The 16,058-nt window shown below is 32.6% G+C and overlaps 4 protein-coding genes and 1 long non-coding RNA gene across 12 annotated transcripts; 3 read left to right on the plus strand and 2 right to left on the minus strand.

Annotated features, from left to right (window-relative positions):
* Positions 1-109: 109 nt before the first annotated feature.
* LOC107274935 (mitochondrial uncoupling protein Bmcp) lies at positions 110-7,190 on the plus strand. Of its 7 annotated transcripts, none has more exons than XM_015754543.2 (10): positions 111-264; positions 1,195-1,292; positions 1,963-2,192; positions 2,711-2,858; positions 4,585-4,864; positions 5,220-5,338; positions 5,443-5,503; positions 5,596-5,685; positions 5,848-6,023; positions 6,212-6,955. In XM_015754543.2, exons 4-9 carry the CDS (start codon positions 2,800-2,802, stop codon positions 5,968-5,970), a joined length of 732 nt encoding a protein of 243 aa, XP_015610029.1. In that variant the 5' UTR covers positions 111-264; positions 1,195-1,292; positions 1,963-2,192; positions 2,711-2,799; the 3' UTR covers positions 5,971-6,023; positions 6,212-6,955. The 7 variants fall into 7 exon arrangements, with proteins under 7 accessions (XP_024935667.1, XP_015610029.1, XP_015610024.1 ...); XM_025079898.1 differs by having other exon boundaries at positions 129-264; positions 1,963-2,010; XM_015754541.2 differs by lacking the exon at positions 111-264 and adding an exon at positions 1,036-1,058 and having other exon boundaries at positions 1,963-2,010; positions 6,212-7,190.
* On the minus strand, positions 6,136-7,443 carry LOC112493644. Its single transcript, XR_003058159.1, has 2 exons — positions 7,314-7,443; positions 6,136-6,299 (listed from the first exon to the last, which is right to left on the minus strand). It is a non-coding gene; the product is annotated as an uncharacterized LOC112493644 (long non-coding RNA).
* Positions 7,444-7,487: 44 nt separating this feature from the next.
* On the plus strand, positions 7,488-8,876 carry LOC107274939 (succinate dehydrogenase cytochrome b560 subunit, mitochondrial). The gene is made up of 6 exons (XM_015754549.2): positions 7,488-7,620; positions 7,727-7,771; positions 7,866-7,922; positions 8,086-8,285; positions 8,377-8,519; positions 8,628-8,876. The coding sequence occupies exons 2-6, from the start codon at positions 7,752-7,754 to the stop codon at positions 8,730-8,732; spliced, it is 525 nt and encodes a 174-aa protein (XP_015610035.1). The 5' UTR covers positions 7,488-7,620; positions 7,727-7,751; the 3' UTR covers positions 8,733-8,876.
* A 162-nt stretch (positions 8,877-9,038) lies between these two features.
* LOC107274937 (protein dj-1beta) lies at positions 9,039-10,878 on the plus strand. Its single transcript, XM_015754544.2, has 4 exons — positions 9,039-9,785; positions 9,960-10,121; positions 10,209-10,398; positions 10,487-10,878. Exons 1-4 carry the CDS (start codon positions 9,696-9,698, stop codon positions 10,612-10,614), a joined length of 570 nt encoding a protein of 189 aa, XP_015610030.1. The 5' UTR covers positions 9,039-9,695; the 3' UTR covers positions 10,615-10,878.
* Positions 10,818-15,419, minus strand: LOC107274931 (mediator of RNA polymerase II transcription subunit 24). 2 transcript variants are annotated; one of them, XM_015754531.2, is made up of 12 exons: positions 15,060-15,418; positions 14,723-14,878; positions 14,517-14,642; positions 14,061-14,397; positions 13,563-13,985; positions 13,307-13,490; positions 12,865-13,240; positions 12,338-12,783; positions 12,157-12,249; positions 11,783-12,073; positions 11,235-11,682; positions 10,818-11,063 (listed from the first exon to the last, which is right to left on the minus strand). In XM_015754531.2, exons 2-12 carry the CDS (start codon positions 14,852-14,854, stop codon positions 10,917-10,919), a joined length of 3,003 nt encoding a protein of 1,000 aa, XP_015610017.1. In that variant the 5' UTR covers positions 14,855-14,878; positions 15,060-15,418; the 3' UTR covers positions 10,818-10,916. The 2 variants fall into 2 exon arrangements, with proteins under 2 accessions (XP_015610017.1, XP_024935651.1); XM_025079883.1 differs by lacking the exon at positions 14,517-14,642 and having other exon boundaries at positions 15,060-15,419.
* Between the last annotated feature and the right edge of the window lie 639 nt (positions 15,420-16,058).

Genomic DNA, 16,058 nt, shown 5'->3' on the forward strand with positions numbered 1-16,058 from the left:
CTTCCTCAGCGGTGTTCTGCTGAACGTGCCTAATGATTTAAAAAAAATTTTATCGTAATGACGTCAGGGCACGTTACTAAAGATTAGCGAGTTGCGCAGTGCGAAAAATGTGTTTCTTGAACGTAGTTTCTCACAAGTCGTTCATACTGAACGGTGATACGTTAAGGAGATATAAATCTCAGCTCGTATCTCAATGTGTACATACTAATCTTGAAGCTCACACTAGTAGAACTGATAATTGATACCGATTACAGTGATTGACAGGTAGGTTTTATTTTTAGTATTATCTAATCTATTAGCTCAATGACGAAACCTGGTCCGCTCATTTTTCAACATTTACTCTTTCATTAAAAAATGATTGTCTTGGTTCTTGTTTTTTAATTATTTTCATAAATGATTTGTCAGATATCGTCTGCTAGCATGTTCTTTTATTATTGATAATTACTCAGAAACTATTTTCCATATGATACTGAAATATAACCTCAAATTTTATCTTGCATGCATGCGTTCTATACTTGATGTAAAATTGACATTCTGAATAATTTCTTATTCATGTTTGTTATTGTAAACTTGTTCTAGCATGAAAATGATGAAACATGTAGATTACTTCATTTAATCTCCATGTCATGTGCCAAGTTTAAACATAAATTGATGTTGGATTTTAATCATTTTGTAAAGTGAATATTATAACTGTACGATAGTTACCATTTAGACAGTCTAGAATTTATTAATTCTTGTTCAAAAACTTTACAATTTCAGCAGTATAAATAGTATCTTGTATGGTAAATAGTACAAAATCAACTAAGTATCAAAATGGCTACAATTAGTATTTCCCTATTACATAAACTTTTATTATTCAATATACAAATTGATTTACTTTTAAAAATGGTATGCCATAAAAATATGATTTGAATGTTTGTATCGTCAATAACCAAGTGTTAAATAAACATAATGCAGTTTATTAATTGCATTTATTCATGTTTATAATTATTTCATACTCAAATATTTAATCTTTGTAAGGCAATTAAATAAATAAAATGAAGAATAAAGAAACTCAGGTATTCTAGTTTTATTATATATGATTTAATGTAATAAATAATACAAGCAAAAGTTATCATATTCAGGAAATATTCATAAAAGGACTGACTTATAAACGTTGTATGTTCAATAATTCTTATTATTTTTGTTTTGCAGCACTTAATAATACTTCATATTAATAATGGCACAGAAAGAGTGGAGTGATTGGCGGCCATTTGTCTATGGAGGTTTAGCTTCAATTATAGCAGAATTTGGTAAGTTGTATTTCCATTGGTTTTACAAACTTTGTGGCATGGGACTCTGCGAGCGAAAAATAACATTGCAACATTGAGAAATGGAATGTGGAATTTGTCATAAATCCATGATTCCAGATATTAGACCTTAAGTTATATTCGAAATTGTTTTTTACAATGACCCACTGTATTAGAGTTATAATTTGTATAAGAAAATTTTCATTTTGTGTATGTCATGTATGATGTACACTTACAAATGTATATTGCTCGCTGGGCCTCAGGCATTTTTAAATTAATACTTTTGGTATAATCCTTCATTATTAATTTGATTACTTGATTTGAGTGTGTAATTTTTTATTTTCTGTATACATTGAGTATCCTTATTTAATCATAGTTGATTTTGTGAATCAATAATGCATTCTGTGAAAGACATCTAGATAGTAATTAACGTCAACTAAATTAGATAAATATCTAATAAATGGTGAAGATCTAATTGTACTGCACGATGAGACAAATATGTTGGTGCTATGCTACAAGAGAGCCTTCTGTGGGCATTGTATCGTAATAATTTCTTCTATTTTTTGGCATTCCTCACTGAGCTCCAAACCTTGTCAAGAATATTGATAACCAAGCAAGACCCACATACAGAGATTTGATAATAACATATAACGTCGGAAATATTGATTTTCAGGTGCACACTCAAAGTGAATGTCCTGTCATCGAAAATCCAGCCAAATCGATAATTCAAAGAAAGATGTGATCGATGTCTCGATTAAAAAGAAGTACAGTACATTCCTCCTGATGGATGAAGCACCAACAGTTTATTTGCTCATCCGCAATATAATTGGATCGACACTAGTATCTTTAAAATTTCCATACTTTCCGTGTTTTTATATTGACAGAACTTGGATGTTGCGAAGAGTGAGAGGCTTTTTTTCCATTATATTTATATTGCACAACAATTATCTGGAATATACATATGTAGGATAACAAATCACATAAGGCTGTCCTGGTCGAAAGTATGATTACGTTACTGCGATGCCGTCATTCCAATGCTTTTTATTCATTTGTTTATTTACGTTTCAAACTAGCTATCATTACGACACATCAAACGAAGTAGATTAAACATATTTATTTAAAAAAATAATTGCGTTGCGTATGCTTTATATTCTTGTGATTTGCTTGACGTAATTGTTTAGAAATTTGATTTACATATGGAAGTTTTATTTATCTAAATCATATTAAAAGAACCGACAGTGACTTGTCTCGCTGCCAGTATCGTTTGATTGAGTTTTAAAATCCTCAACAATGGACATTGCAGTGCAATCAAAATTACATCATTTAGGTACATACGTCACAGAAGATACGTGCATAGATTTACTTGAAATTCCTTAGAGATAAAATATGTATATTTGATCTTCTACTTTATTGCGCTGTAGGTACCTTTCCGTTAGATACAACAAAAACACGCTTACAAGTGCAAGGACAGAAGCTAGATCGTAAACATGCATCTTTAAAATATTCTGGAATGATTGATGCTCTTCTACAAATCACTAGACAGGAGGGACTTAAAGCTCTGTATTCGGGGTAAGTAAAGTTTTCATGCTTTTTCTCTCTCTTGGCTTGCGCATCCGTTTGAGCTGATCTCTTCACCTGGAGCCAGCTAATAACACGGATAAGTAATTACGATGTTTTTGTATTTGATGATATGTCGTTACAATTGTTGCATAATCTGAAATATTGAGAAGTAAAAACATTTGTTTGTGAAGCTCATCCGGTGATCTTGCATAATCATAGCGAAAAAATAGGATCAAAGTATACAGCTTAGTGAAATGATAATTAATTACAATCATCTGTCTGTTTACAATTATCTAATGTTTCGGTGATGATGCAAGTTTGATAGATGTTAATTCTTTTTTTCTTAATTTGAAGACATCAAGAATGTAAGTTGGTACGATTTATTATATAAATGGTACTACACTTTATTTCGTTTCTTTTTGGTGAATTATATTATATTCAGGAATGGGTTAGGAATTTTACTTTGAAAGTAGAATATAATCTTTCAGATACTGGACACTATATCGTCTGGTCCAATAAAAATTAGATCGATCGGCGTGTTATTCCATAGGTAAACTGGAAGATTATGAAACACTGACAAAATTTTGATAAAGATACGATAAAGATTTAATTTTAAATGATGGCTGGTTCGACAACGACGTATCCTTGTGTGGTTCATTGGAAATTCATAATTTTTGTTGCTCGTGCTGTCCTGTGTAATATACAAAAAAAATCAAACAATCCTGAATACTGTTACGACATAAGGGTTATCTACCACTTGAATTCTTGAACTTGTGAAAAAAGAAAGTTAGAAACAGTTCTATTCATATAATTCAGTCTCGTCCTAGTTTTATATTGTAAAAAGGAAAAAAATATGAAAAAATACCATGCAACTATATGTATGAAGATCGCACTTCCAAGTGGAATTACATGGACAATTAATTGTCATATCATTTTATTTAATACCTGAATATTCGGTTAGGTAATATCAGTTCTTACCGCCTTATGTTCTAGATGTCTTCAAGTGAAAAAAATACATTTCTCTTGACGAAGACCTACTCCAGAGCCGAAACTTTGAGTAAGTAAACGGATACCTGTGATTACAAGTATTTTAAAAACCCGCATGATCTCAGAATTATGTACAATCTATAAATAATATAACTTTAACTTCTCAATCGGCATTTACTATTCGCCATTAAACTCCACGTTCACCAATCACATTCACTCTTAAGATCATTATTTAGAATCTACATAATTTTCTTTTTCCATAACATTGTCAATCGAACTTGTACCCAGATAACTCAGGAACTAGGGGATGGAGTGTAAGCTGGCAGTAGTGTTGGAGGTTGTGATTTATGAGTCATAATAGTGGTGGCAAAAAAAAACAAGCAAAATGAAATACCTTGTACCGGTATAGGGTGTAAATAGTTGACCAGGGAAGTTGAGTAAATTTATAACTATATAAAAGTATAATTATAATTCAGACACTAATTTTATAATAAATTAATTAATTAAATTGAATAATTTATACTGTCCCAGATGAAGCTGTTTCTTTTGACCGTTGCGCTTCTCACCTTTCTTTTAAATTTAATTCAAGTTATATCAGAAGTATAGTACCCTTGAACGACAACGTATAATTCGAAAAAGTCAATTCTTCCTAATATATGATGTATCTATTTGTAATTTAAGCGTGCCGAATTTATGTGACTACATTGAGGCACCTTCTCTTAGAAAGCTTTTTCCCTATTTATGGCAGGATCAGCTCGGCAGTTCTCAGGCAAGCTACTTATGGGACTATTAAGTTCGGGACTTACTACTCACTCCAAAAAGCAGCCACCAACAAATGGGGCACTGATGATTTAGTGATCATTAATATTGTGAGCGCGGCGATAGCAGGATCCATATCGAGCGCAATCGCAAATCCAACTGACGTTGTCAAAGTTCGCATGCAAGTCACCGGATTAGAAGCGAACTTATCCTTATTTGGCTGCTTCCAGGAAGTATATCAACAGGAGGGCGTTCGTGGCCTCTGGAGGGTAAATTAAATAATTTTTTGAATGCACCTGCATTGTCGCACTGACAATGTGACATTTTTTTTGTACACGCACTGACTGCAAATTTCTACCTTTAGAACAGATGACATTTGAAACATAAATTTGGTCAACAATTGTGGCGCACAGATTAATATTACCATGTCCTTTGTCTTTTCGTGGTTTATAAATCAGCCCTCAGCTGTTTTGCCAGTTTATACTCCGTTCCTGCTTTTTCTGAAAATGTGAATTTGTTCATTAGGATGTTAATTAAATTGATAACGTTAGAGCACATGCACTTATGTTTTCATGAAGTTTACATGGCAATGCTATTTTCTTTAATAAAAATTTTTGCGCGCAGGGCGTTGGACCTACCGCACAGAGGGCAGCAATCATTGCGGCAGTTGAACTGCCTATTTATGATTTCAGTAAACAAAAACTAATTAGCGTACTTGGGGACAGCGTTAGTAATCATTTCATGTGAGTGATCATTTACTTAGTTAATGCTTGAGCTGTAACTCAGATTAATTGGAAAATGAAGTTTATCACTGTTTCACTATTTTCTAATAATTCTTGTATTTTAGATCAAGCTTCGTAGCAAGTATGGCGAGTGCTATATCTTCTACACCAATCGATGTTGTTCGGGTGAGTGTTGAAGGACTAAAAAAAAAACAATTAATGACTTATTTAAATTTTGAGATGGAACCTAATATATAATCAGAAATGATCTATTTTAGACAAGATTAATGAATCAGAGAAGAGTGCGTACACCATGTGGAATCCTACCTCCTCATATTTATTCTGGCAGTGTGGACTGTTTCGTTCAGGTATTACAAATGAAAAATTGGTATTGATTTTTAGTTGGATTGACTTGTTCTGTAATATTCACACTTGAATTCATTTAATAAGAAAAATTATTGATTGGTGTTAAAAGTGGAAGTTAGATATTTTCTTATGTATACATATAAAAATTGGTTTTGGCTTTACAGACTGTAAAAAATGAAGGATTCTTTGCATTGTATAAAGGCTTCATTCCTACATGGTTCAGAATGGGTCCCTGGAATATTATTTTTTTTATCACCTACGAGCAACTTAAGCACCTGAACTTGTAGAAGCATATTCAAGTGTGATCGAGTGATAAATTCGGATACTAGTAAAATCGGTGGTAAGAAAAATTTATATAAATTGACTTATGTACCTAATTCACATTTTCAAAATTAGTGTTCCTTATTCACAATTTGAACATAAATGTTTAGCATAAAAAACATATTTTGTAGTAGAGCTTATTAACGTTGTTTAATAGTTCACATATGTTACAATTCTTATAAATAATCTTGGTGTCTTGCGTTCAAGTCTTATCCTAGTGTCACAGTACAATGATGTTCTCCTTGGGTCCTAATGATGAAGCACCGAACACCCTCAGCTCATGGAGATGTAGTACCTTACAAGAAGAAAATGATTGGAATCAAAGTGTAGATTCCTTTGCATTGGAATCCTCAAGTTCCAGTAATCGTCGTGTTGTTAGATGGCATTTACAGTAAAGTAGTACAAATTAGATCTGCTCTAAATAGATACAACAAAAGTGCCCTAAAAGTGTTATCACCTAGTAATGATATCTTATCTCAGAAAGATCTTATGGACAAAGAGCATTTTACATTACATTTATTATTTATCAAGTTCTCGAAGTTCCTTTTCATATTAACCTGAATCTAAACTTTCTTTAGTCCATTATTTCTTCTTACTTTTACAAAAATTCGCCCCTACTACCATAGATGGACACTATTTTTGAAACATCTAAACATTTTACTTTGCTAAGTGTGATCAAATCGATATATCCTTATCCTTATGATGATGTATTACAAATGTCTGTAACAAAGCGTTTAAAAAGAAAACTAGGATTATAAGTATTGTATGGCCGGGCCTGACTTCTTCTCCTTCCTTTTCTGTTTAAACTTTACATTTTCCCTATTAAGATCTTGACAATTGCGTAGTATTAAGGAGTATTCAAATGAATATAAGTGTGATTTAGTAACAAATGAAAATACTAATGTGAAAGATAGTATAATTTGATTTACAATACAAATTGATCACGTAAAATTGTCCTGTTTTTTTTTTGAGTACTCGATACCAATATTTAAGCACATATAGTTAACAATTAAGAAAAATGCTCTGTTTTTACAACACCGTACTGATACCAAACTAGGATAACATCTACGTAATCGCTTTGATAAATAGTGAATTGGTATTAGCTAAACAGAAATAAACGTTCAGATTCCTCAGGCTATTAGAATGCTTACTACGATAGGTTTTCAATATATTGAATCAAATGGAACTTGCAGAAATGGTTTAAAATTTGACTGTCTTTTTATACCGGAAGTCCTGAACTATGCTAGACTTTAAAATATCCCATGCGGAATTTATTTTCTTTCGCAAATAAAATTATACGCATAAGTACCTTTGCCAATGTTTTGCACTTAAACTATTATACAGTTTTACTGATTGAATTTAGGTTTCTATGATGTTTTGCTTTTACTTTTGGTTAAATGTTCCATTATGGATGATTGTTTTAATGCGAGACATTTTATTCGCTAGATCTAACGGAAATGGCCAATGGCGTGATTCTGTATTTAGATATTTTGACAGATTCAGTAAATGGAAAGCATCCATTGAAGATGAAATCATTGAAGTGATGTTCAACAATAGTTTTGTAGTCTGTGGTTAATAATAAGTTTTTCGTGTTTGTTTGATCTTATTTGATTGATGTAAGTTACAGGGTTATATAAATATTACAGTTTGATGTATTGAAAGTGTTTGTATCTGAATCGTCTGATTCTTCTTGATTTATTGTAATTAATTATATTTTTCCAGTTTCTGCAAGAGAACAGCTGCAGAAATGGCTATCTGCTATACCAGGTACTATTCTATCAAGTTTTTTCTTTTTTACATATTTTGATGTTTGTTAATTTATAATTTTCGATGGTTATTTAATAATAGGAATTGTTTTTAGGCTCTTGTGTCAACGCAACTTAGGTCTAACTAGTCTTCGGTGTTTGTACACCTCTAAGTAAGTCATTACATAATACCTTGTAGTCATTCTGAACATAAGGCAGTGTCTTATTATATATTATTTACTCTATCAAAGAGTGTTTGCAATGGAGATTTAATTGAAATATTTTTTAAGTATTAGGTATGAATTAAAATTATATTAAACAATGTATCTCTTTTAGTCCAATTAGTGTTTCTGCCACCAATTCATTATGTGCTACTACACGAGTTTGTGAAACGCATGATGAGAGAAACCTTCGTCTTAAGCGACCACTGTCTCCACATTTAACTATCTACCAACCACAGTTAACATCGATGCTATCCATTACTCATCGTGCGACAGGAATAGCTCTTTCATCATATGCTATTATATTTGGATTCAGTAAGTTGTATTACAACTGTTAATAATCAATATGAACGTTTTATACTGAATGCAATGATCACTGAGTACTTTTTTTTCATACACATTTCAGGTGCTCTACTTTTACCTGGAGGAGTACCTTGTCTCATAGAATCCATACAAGCTTTATGTCTTCCTGGTCCTATTCTCTTTGTTGGCAAAGCTTTAGTAGCATTTCCTGCTACCTTCCACTACTTTAATGGAATCCGTCATTTGGTAAGGCATCATTTAATACAATACCATTACTAGTTTTCTGTTGCATCCATAGTTTGAAAAAAGGTCAATGGTTGCATTAAATTACATTGCATTTATTTTCATTTCCAGATCTGGGATCTAGGAAAGTGTTTAACGATCAAGGAAGTATATACCACTGGCTATATAGTCATGGCACTAGGAGCAATTACTGCTGTTGCATTAGCTGCATTGTAAGACATCTGTGTATAACAGAGTTACGTCACGCATCGTTTAGGTTCATAGTGCAGTTGGAGTATTAAATCCTTCTGATATACATTATACAAGTATTGTTATTATAAAATAAATTTATTTATTGGACACGTGTTGCACAAATACATATATGGACGTTTTAATTTAGCTTGCTTGCTTCCATCTATAATATCAAATCATGAAGTGTATTAAGACAGCATGTGATATTCTTCGTATACTATGAACTCATACTACATCAGCTAAACCTTACTTAAATTTGTAGGATATCTTATGATTGTAATTAACAGTAGTCTGAAGATAAGGATAAATATTTTCAGGATATTCTCGTTACTTTATGATGTATGAAGTCTATAGTTTTAAGATATCCAACAAAGTCTCGTTGGTATAATAATTTTTATTAGAAAATTTTTACATAAATTTGTTAATTTAGCGCATTCCGCAACCAAAAATGATCATGTTGTATGGTATAATTTACACAATAAGAATCAAGAAATAAGGTCTAGTTTTGTGATTATTTTTAGCACTATTTCCGTGCGAAATATTTTATTGAATAATATTTACTACTGAGATTGAATGAGAGTCCTATTAATTTTAATCTGAAAATTATTATTTAAGGGGTAATCACCAGTAAAATTATATTGGACACGATAATTTATTGATTCCAAATTATTTTCAATCGGAATACAAATGTCTCCGATTGCAATTAAATCGGTCATATACCGCATAGTTTTCCTGAAGAGAGTTGAAATCATGGTTAAAATATACTGAATGTATACCTATAGGTTGCTAATAATATATATACATAGATCTGCGAACACGTATGTCATCCAATCTCATCTCTCAACTTGACCCCGGGGCAAAACGTAGCCATTATTTCTTTAGGGGAGTTGAAACATCAAAAACAGCCGGTCAAGTCTACTTCAAAATTCTAGCAACCTGTTTTCAATAATGTCGGGGAAAAAAGCAATGGTACTGTTGGCCGATGGATCTGAGGAAATGGAAGCTGTAATTACAGCAGATATTTTGCGACGTGCCAAGGTATAGTATATTGTTTATTTAACCTTAAAATATTTGGTTATTAATTACTTAATAAAATATCTTAACGATTATGTTCTTGTAACTTTCAAGTTGTCATTGCAGTTAGAATGTAGTAATGAAATATATGGACCTTAAACTCATATTTTAAATATGTATGTATATTTATTATTTCAGATCGCAGTTACACTTACCAGCATTACTGGTAATGAAATTATCAAATGTTCTAGAGATATTAAAATCTCTGCTGATGCAAAACTTCTTGATGCTATTCAGAATCAAAAGTATGATGCTGTTATATTACCTGGAGGAATGCCTGGCTCTAAAACTTTTGCTTCTGTGAATATATATATTCTCTAATGATTAAACTTAGAAATGTTCTACAAGTTATAACAAAGCATTTACTAACAATACATTTTATTGTAGTCCGAGAAAGTTGGGAAGCTGCTGAAGCAACAGGAAGCTGAAGATCGATTGATTGCTGCAATTTGTGCTGCTCCTACTGCTTTGAAAGCACATGGAATTGCCAAAGGAAAAAAAATTACGTCTTATCCTTTAATGAAAGACCAATTAACTGACGACTATACTTACATTGAAGATAAAGTTGTGGTTGACGGTAAGAATAACTGTTCTATATTATATAATTCCTTGACTAATAACTTCTGTATTATAACTAATAAAATTTGTTATTTTTTGTATATTAGGTAATCTGATAACCAGCAGAGGTCCTGCAACAGCTTTTGCGTTTGGCCTGGCAATTGTTGAAAAGCTGCTGAACAAAGAAGTAGCTCTATCGGTAGCTGAAGGTTTGTTGTATGACGATTACAATTAAAGTGAACATAATGGAAAGGATTAATTACATTATGCTATTTGTATATCGTATATTACATCTCTAAAAACATAACTATGGAAATAAGAAATTGTGATAATATAAGGATCAGCACCAAATAAATTTCAATATCAAAGTAATGCAAAAGATTCAATAATCGCATTTGGAAGTAACTTCTTTTACATTAAAGTAATATACTCATGAGATCAACAATACTCCATTTATGACTTTATTTAGGTATTAAAATAAATTGGCAAAAGAAATGTACATTCCACGTCAATCATGATTATTTCATACATAATGTCTTATTTCGCAGGTTTTAAATTAATATTACGTAACATACATAGATCCCTTGCAGTTGCTTTACGTCCCACTGCAGTTTGAATGTCATATAACCTTAGAAGTAAATCAGTCGTAAATAATTCTGGCAGCGACTTGAGCAAACAAGGCACCTAGAAAAAAATGACAAATAGTATGAAACACAATAAAGTATTATGAATCACATGAAACTATGCCAATAAAAGTATTTACGGTATTTTAACTCTCTGACATATATTCTTCAGGTTTTCTAATTTTGTATTACAGTAATTATTATATCGTTATATCCATTATAAAGCAGTTACCAATGTTTGCGGCATTCCCTGTAGTACAATACGCGTCCGGTCCTTTCCACACTGTACCATAAACCTCAAGAATTGTAATATAAAATGTGTTTGTTGGGACACTTCTCCATCTCTACCAGCGAGAAAAGCAAATGTGGAAAATAGCCCATTAAGGGCAGTTGCCAAGGGATCCCTCAAAATAATAGACTTTTGCCCGCTCGTCGTTGTTTGGGCTTGTGGTGAATTTGAACCGAACATCGGATTCGAATCTCCAGATTCATTGAGTCTAAGGATTTTATTCGCTGGAACACCTAGTGCGTCCAACTCATCAGTGTCCATGTCATGCCTTGCACGTTTCCTACTGTTTCCGCGACTTGGATTGGAATTGTTATGCTCTAACGTTGAATATATACAAGAGACACATAGTTTAGCTAAGATCGATGACTGTGGCTCCACTAATTCCTCACTCCTGGAATTTAGTTGTATAATATGTAAGAATGTCTTGCGTAGGACATGATAAAATATATATTTTTAATTCTTTTATTGGTGTAGAGAAATTGATAACTTACTGTAGTGCATTATACAGATACTGTGGAACGACATGATTTAGAAGATCCAATGTACAATTCTCAATATCCAAGTGAAATATTGAGAAAGTTAAATCCACAGCCTGGAGCAATTCCTCCTGATATCTGTATTTTAATACTTCCTTTACTAAATTTGATACGAACCACATGGATCCACCAGTGTTCAATAAGGACTCTAAGGATTGAGTAGCTTGCACGTTTATCCAACCCCGTTGATGAATACCTTGCCAGACTGACTCCAATTGCTCCGAAATTGGTTGTCTTGATATTATACTAAAGAAAAAAATTATGCAAAATTCCACATTAATTTATTATGATTACTCATAATTGTGAAAAGAATTGCTCTTTGCTCTTACCTGTGAGACATCGAAAGAACTTTTGTTTTTGACTGTGTAGGTGGATGAACGTCATACTGCATTTTACGGATTATTTGAAACATTAAACTGGATCTAAAAGGTTATAAAAATACTTTAAGTAATTACTCAAAAACTTAGTACCGCTATTCTGCATTTTTAATTCACTGAAAAGTACACTTACCGCTCTTTAAAGTTATCTTGCATTTCATCGCTAGGAAATGGCGTAAGGAATTGCTGCACCATATTCATAGGCTTTAGGAGTGCATCCTGATGAGTTATGCTCATGTGTGCACATAGCCATGCTGCCGCACATACAGGCAGACAACAGGCAGCTGCGCGCAATCCGTCAAGTGCTCGTTTAACATCTCCAGCACCTAGTGCACCGCTCTCCCAGGCGCAGAGTAATTCCTTGACAGCACCCATAGCGGATCGGCATGCCACGTGCCACTTTACGTTGCTCCCCTTAACGTCAGGATCGGCTGAATTGATTTGTGTCAAGAGAGCATCCACGCGAGCTGGATCTATATTCTGTAGCATTTTTTGAGGAGACTTTGGTTTATCTCTTTCAGCCATACACTCACGCACCCATTGTTCGAAAAAGGAATCACCACCTTCTTCTAAAACAACCTGTAGGAATTGTTCTAAATTATTTAGCAGTTGGCTTAATAATTTATCGTTTTATATAAGTATGTTAATTCGCATTCTTACATCAGATCCATATGTTTGGACAATTGAGCATAGCATTAGAAACGATACGTCAAATAACATTGCTCGTGTCGCAGCCGTTTTTCCTGGTCCCGTCTCATTTATTTGTTTGCTGCATTCGTTGAATTTAATTAACTTTGTCACAAATGTTTTTAATTGACCCTCCACTGTGGCTACTGCTAATATCAGTTCGAAGCTCTTTCCGGTTAAAACTTGACACAGCATACTCAGTAATGCTTCTTGAATTTTTGGATAATCTGCATTGAGTGTTTTTAAAATGCCTGCTAGTGTCGGCTCTGCACGAATTATTACTTTTGGTATTGATGATGTTGGAGATCCTGATGATTCGAGCTTTTGCAATGCTGCTGTTACTCCCTCTCTTTATGGTAATGAATTAATTAGTTATATTATAATGTTATTCGGACTAATGTTAATTAATGGCTACCTTTTACTACTTAGGTGTTTTGCTTGATCTTCCGTAACTAGATTAACTTTTTGTAATTGATTCAGTAAACATTCTACACAATTACATGAACACGTTGTATCCATTATATCGAGTAAGGGTGTAAATTGTAATAATAATTCAAACGCATCCAACACCTCCTGTGAATATTCAAACTTTTCGTCACCTGCAATAGATATTGAGAAATATAGAGAGCTTCTTTTATGTCTTGTATAATTGTTAGCGGTAAATAACATACCATTTAGGGTAGAACAGTGCAACTCTTTTAAGATGAGGGGTACTTTTAAAAAAATAAATGCTCCCCACTGTGATTCTTTAGAAGTTCCGGTAACGTCGTGTAAACACATCAAGCAAGCTCGAATAATTTCACAGTAAAGTCTTGCGTTTGTATAGCTTTTCAGTCGTTGAATCATAAGAAGTTGATTGACGAATACTGATGTTTCTGTACTAGGATTTAGCAGCACTTGAACAGCAAGAAGTGGCTGCAAACAATACGTAATAGATTCCATTTCAGCTGTTGTAGAATGCAGTGCCAAACTTTCGACTTCTAAATTGCATAATTTTTTCAGAGAATCTTCGATTGGTACTGTTGACTTTAGAGTACTTGTTTTTTGTACCACTTCTATTTCATGACATTTTTTGACTACTTCGATATACAGATCTAGAAACAAATGTGAATAACATTATTGTCTGATGCATATGTTTGAAATGACTGTATTTTATAATCGAAGTATACCTTTATCGTCATACTTAGCCAAATACATCATTGCGTAAATGAAGTCAGAGCTTAGCATCTGTTTCAGAATACTCGCAGGTTTGTCTATAAGTTCCGATGGTTGTGGAGAGAGCGGATTATTATGTGGCATCTTTGTTATCGCATAAAGGTAACATTGAAGCAACCAATGAACTATAGACAGAACTGCTGCTGCTAAAAGATCCTCTTCTGGTTTTCCTCTGCATGTAATTCCTACTTGAATCATATCTAAGAACTCCATCAGACTGACAATGCAATGTGGTTTGTGGAACGCATCATATTTACTGATGCGCTGCAGGACAGCAGCATAAGACACCAACTGTAATAAAAAGTTTATAGTTAAATTTATATTAGGGAACTTGTAGGAAGTATTTATATTAATTAAATATTAATGTAGGTAGAATTTTACGTGATAGAAGTATAAGGTATAACTCAAACCTGTGAACTTAGTGAATGCTTCAGGTAAGATAAGACAAGTTGATTTGGTCCAGGTCCGACCAATGCCTGTTGCAGAATGCAATCAGCTAAATTATAAACATCTCCGCTTACACCTCGTGGTAAAATCTAAAGTGATTGATGCATTTTAACCACACTATAACAATATCCATAACTAACAAAAATATTTGTGTTTAAATATTACTCACAGTTTTTATATTGATACCCCATTGCAAATCACTCCAGCGCTCACGCCATGCCCGGAGTAAAAGTGCTTTGAGACTACTAGTTTTACTCGTGACCTTAGTTTCCATTACAAATGACAATAAAACATTGCACATAATTTATATATATACAAATTTCACCTAAAAATGGAAAAGACATTTAAAATTATTCTTTACACTTTATGAATTACTATTGAATTCAGACTGAGTATGACAGTCTAAGTATTAGCAAATAAACATTGTACAACATTAAATGGATTTCAAAAGCCAAAATCCTTCTCCAAAGAAAGTTAGTGATCATACACCTAACCTAAAAGAGTACCTGAGGTATACAATTTCCATGTCAAGACACAAATTAGTGTAGCATCTGTTATAATTTATCACATATATGGAATGATACCAAACAATTAGTACCACTTTTACTCATCAAATGAAATCAAACAAAAGGTAAGAACATTATTACAGAAACAGCAACATATTGGACTGGACTTTCATAAATAAACGCCACTGGTTGAGACTAGTAATTAGTTGCCATTCGCATCCTAACTTCAGTCGCCCATTGCAATCGGGAGTCTACCTGCTATAGGTAAAGAAAAAAGGTGTTTCTATCCATTTTCGTATTTTCACTAAAATCACTTAAAATTACATGATTCAATACGTCATAGAGCGTAAAGATTGACAATGTGATTAGAGTGAAATAAATAAATTAAAATTATTCATTATTATGCATAATGTCTTATCTTAGTGACACGCTCTTGGTAAATAAAGTGAGGCTTTCTTTTCTTCTTTATCCACACATAATATTTATCAAAAAAGTTTTAATTCTGTTTAATACATAATATTAACGAAATTTATAACAGGTTTATGTCAGCATTTTTATATGGGGACTACCACATCAAAACAATTCGACCTTTAACTTCATTGACATACATTCATCATGTTACCTGGAACAAACTTTGAGTATTTTATGGTCTTTTACTGATTAACAATTGAAATTTTATGATTTTCCCTTTCACGAGCATAGAAATATGTTCTTCATGGGTTTACTAAACATTCTATATGATTTTTGTAATGTTTATTGTTTAATGTAACTAAACATTTAGCTATAGGCTTGTTCATAAAAATGTTATAAAACTATTATTTTTTAATATTAGATAAGTCTCGTAAGATTCTTTCATATTATCCAAGGTTTTCAATAAGATACGCTATTTGTTAATTATTAATACGATTTACGTCATTACGTATCACGTTATAATAGCCAACCAAGCTGAACTTATTGTTAGACTTGCGATTTATATATTCTTAAAGTAATATTGAAACA

The sequence above is a fragment of the Cephus cinctus genome, unplaced genomic scaffold (genome assembly GCF_000341935.2).
Source record: "Cephus cinctus unplaced genomic scaffold, Ccin1 Ccin1_scaffold0123, whole genome shotgun sequence".
Lineage (NCBI taxonomy): Eukaryota > Metazoa > Arthropoda > Insecta > Hymenoptera > Cephidae > Cephus > Cephus cinctus.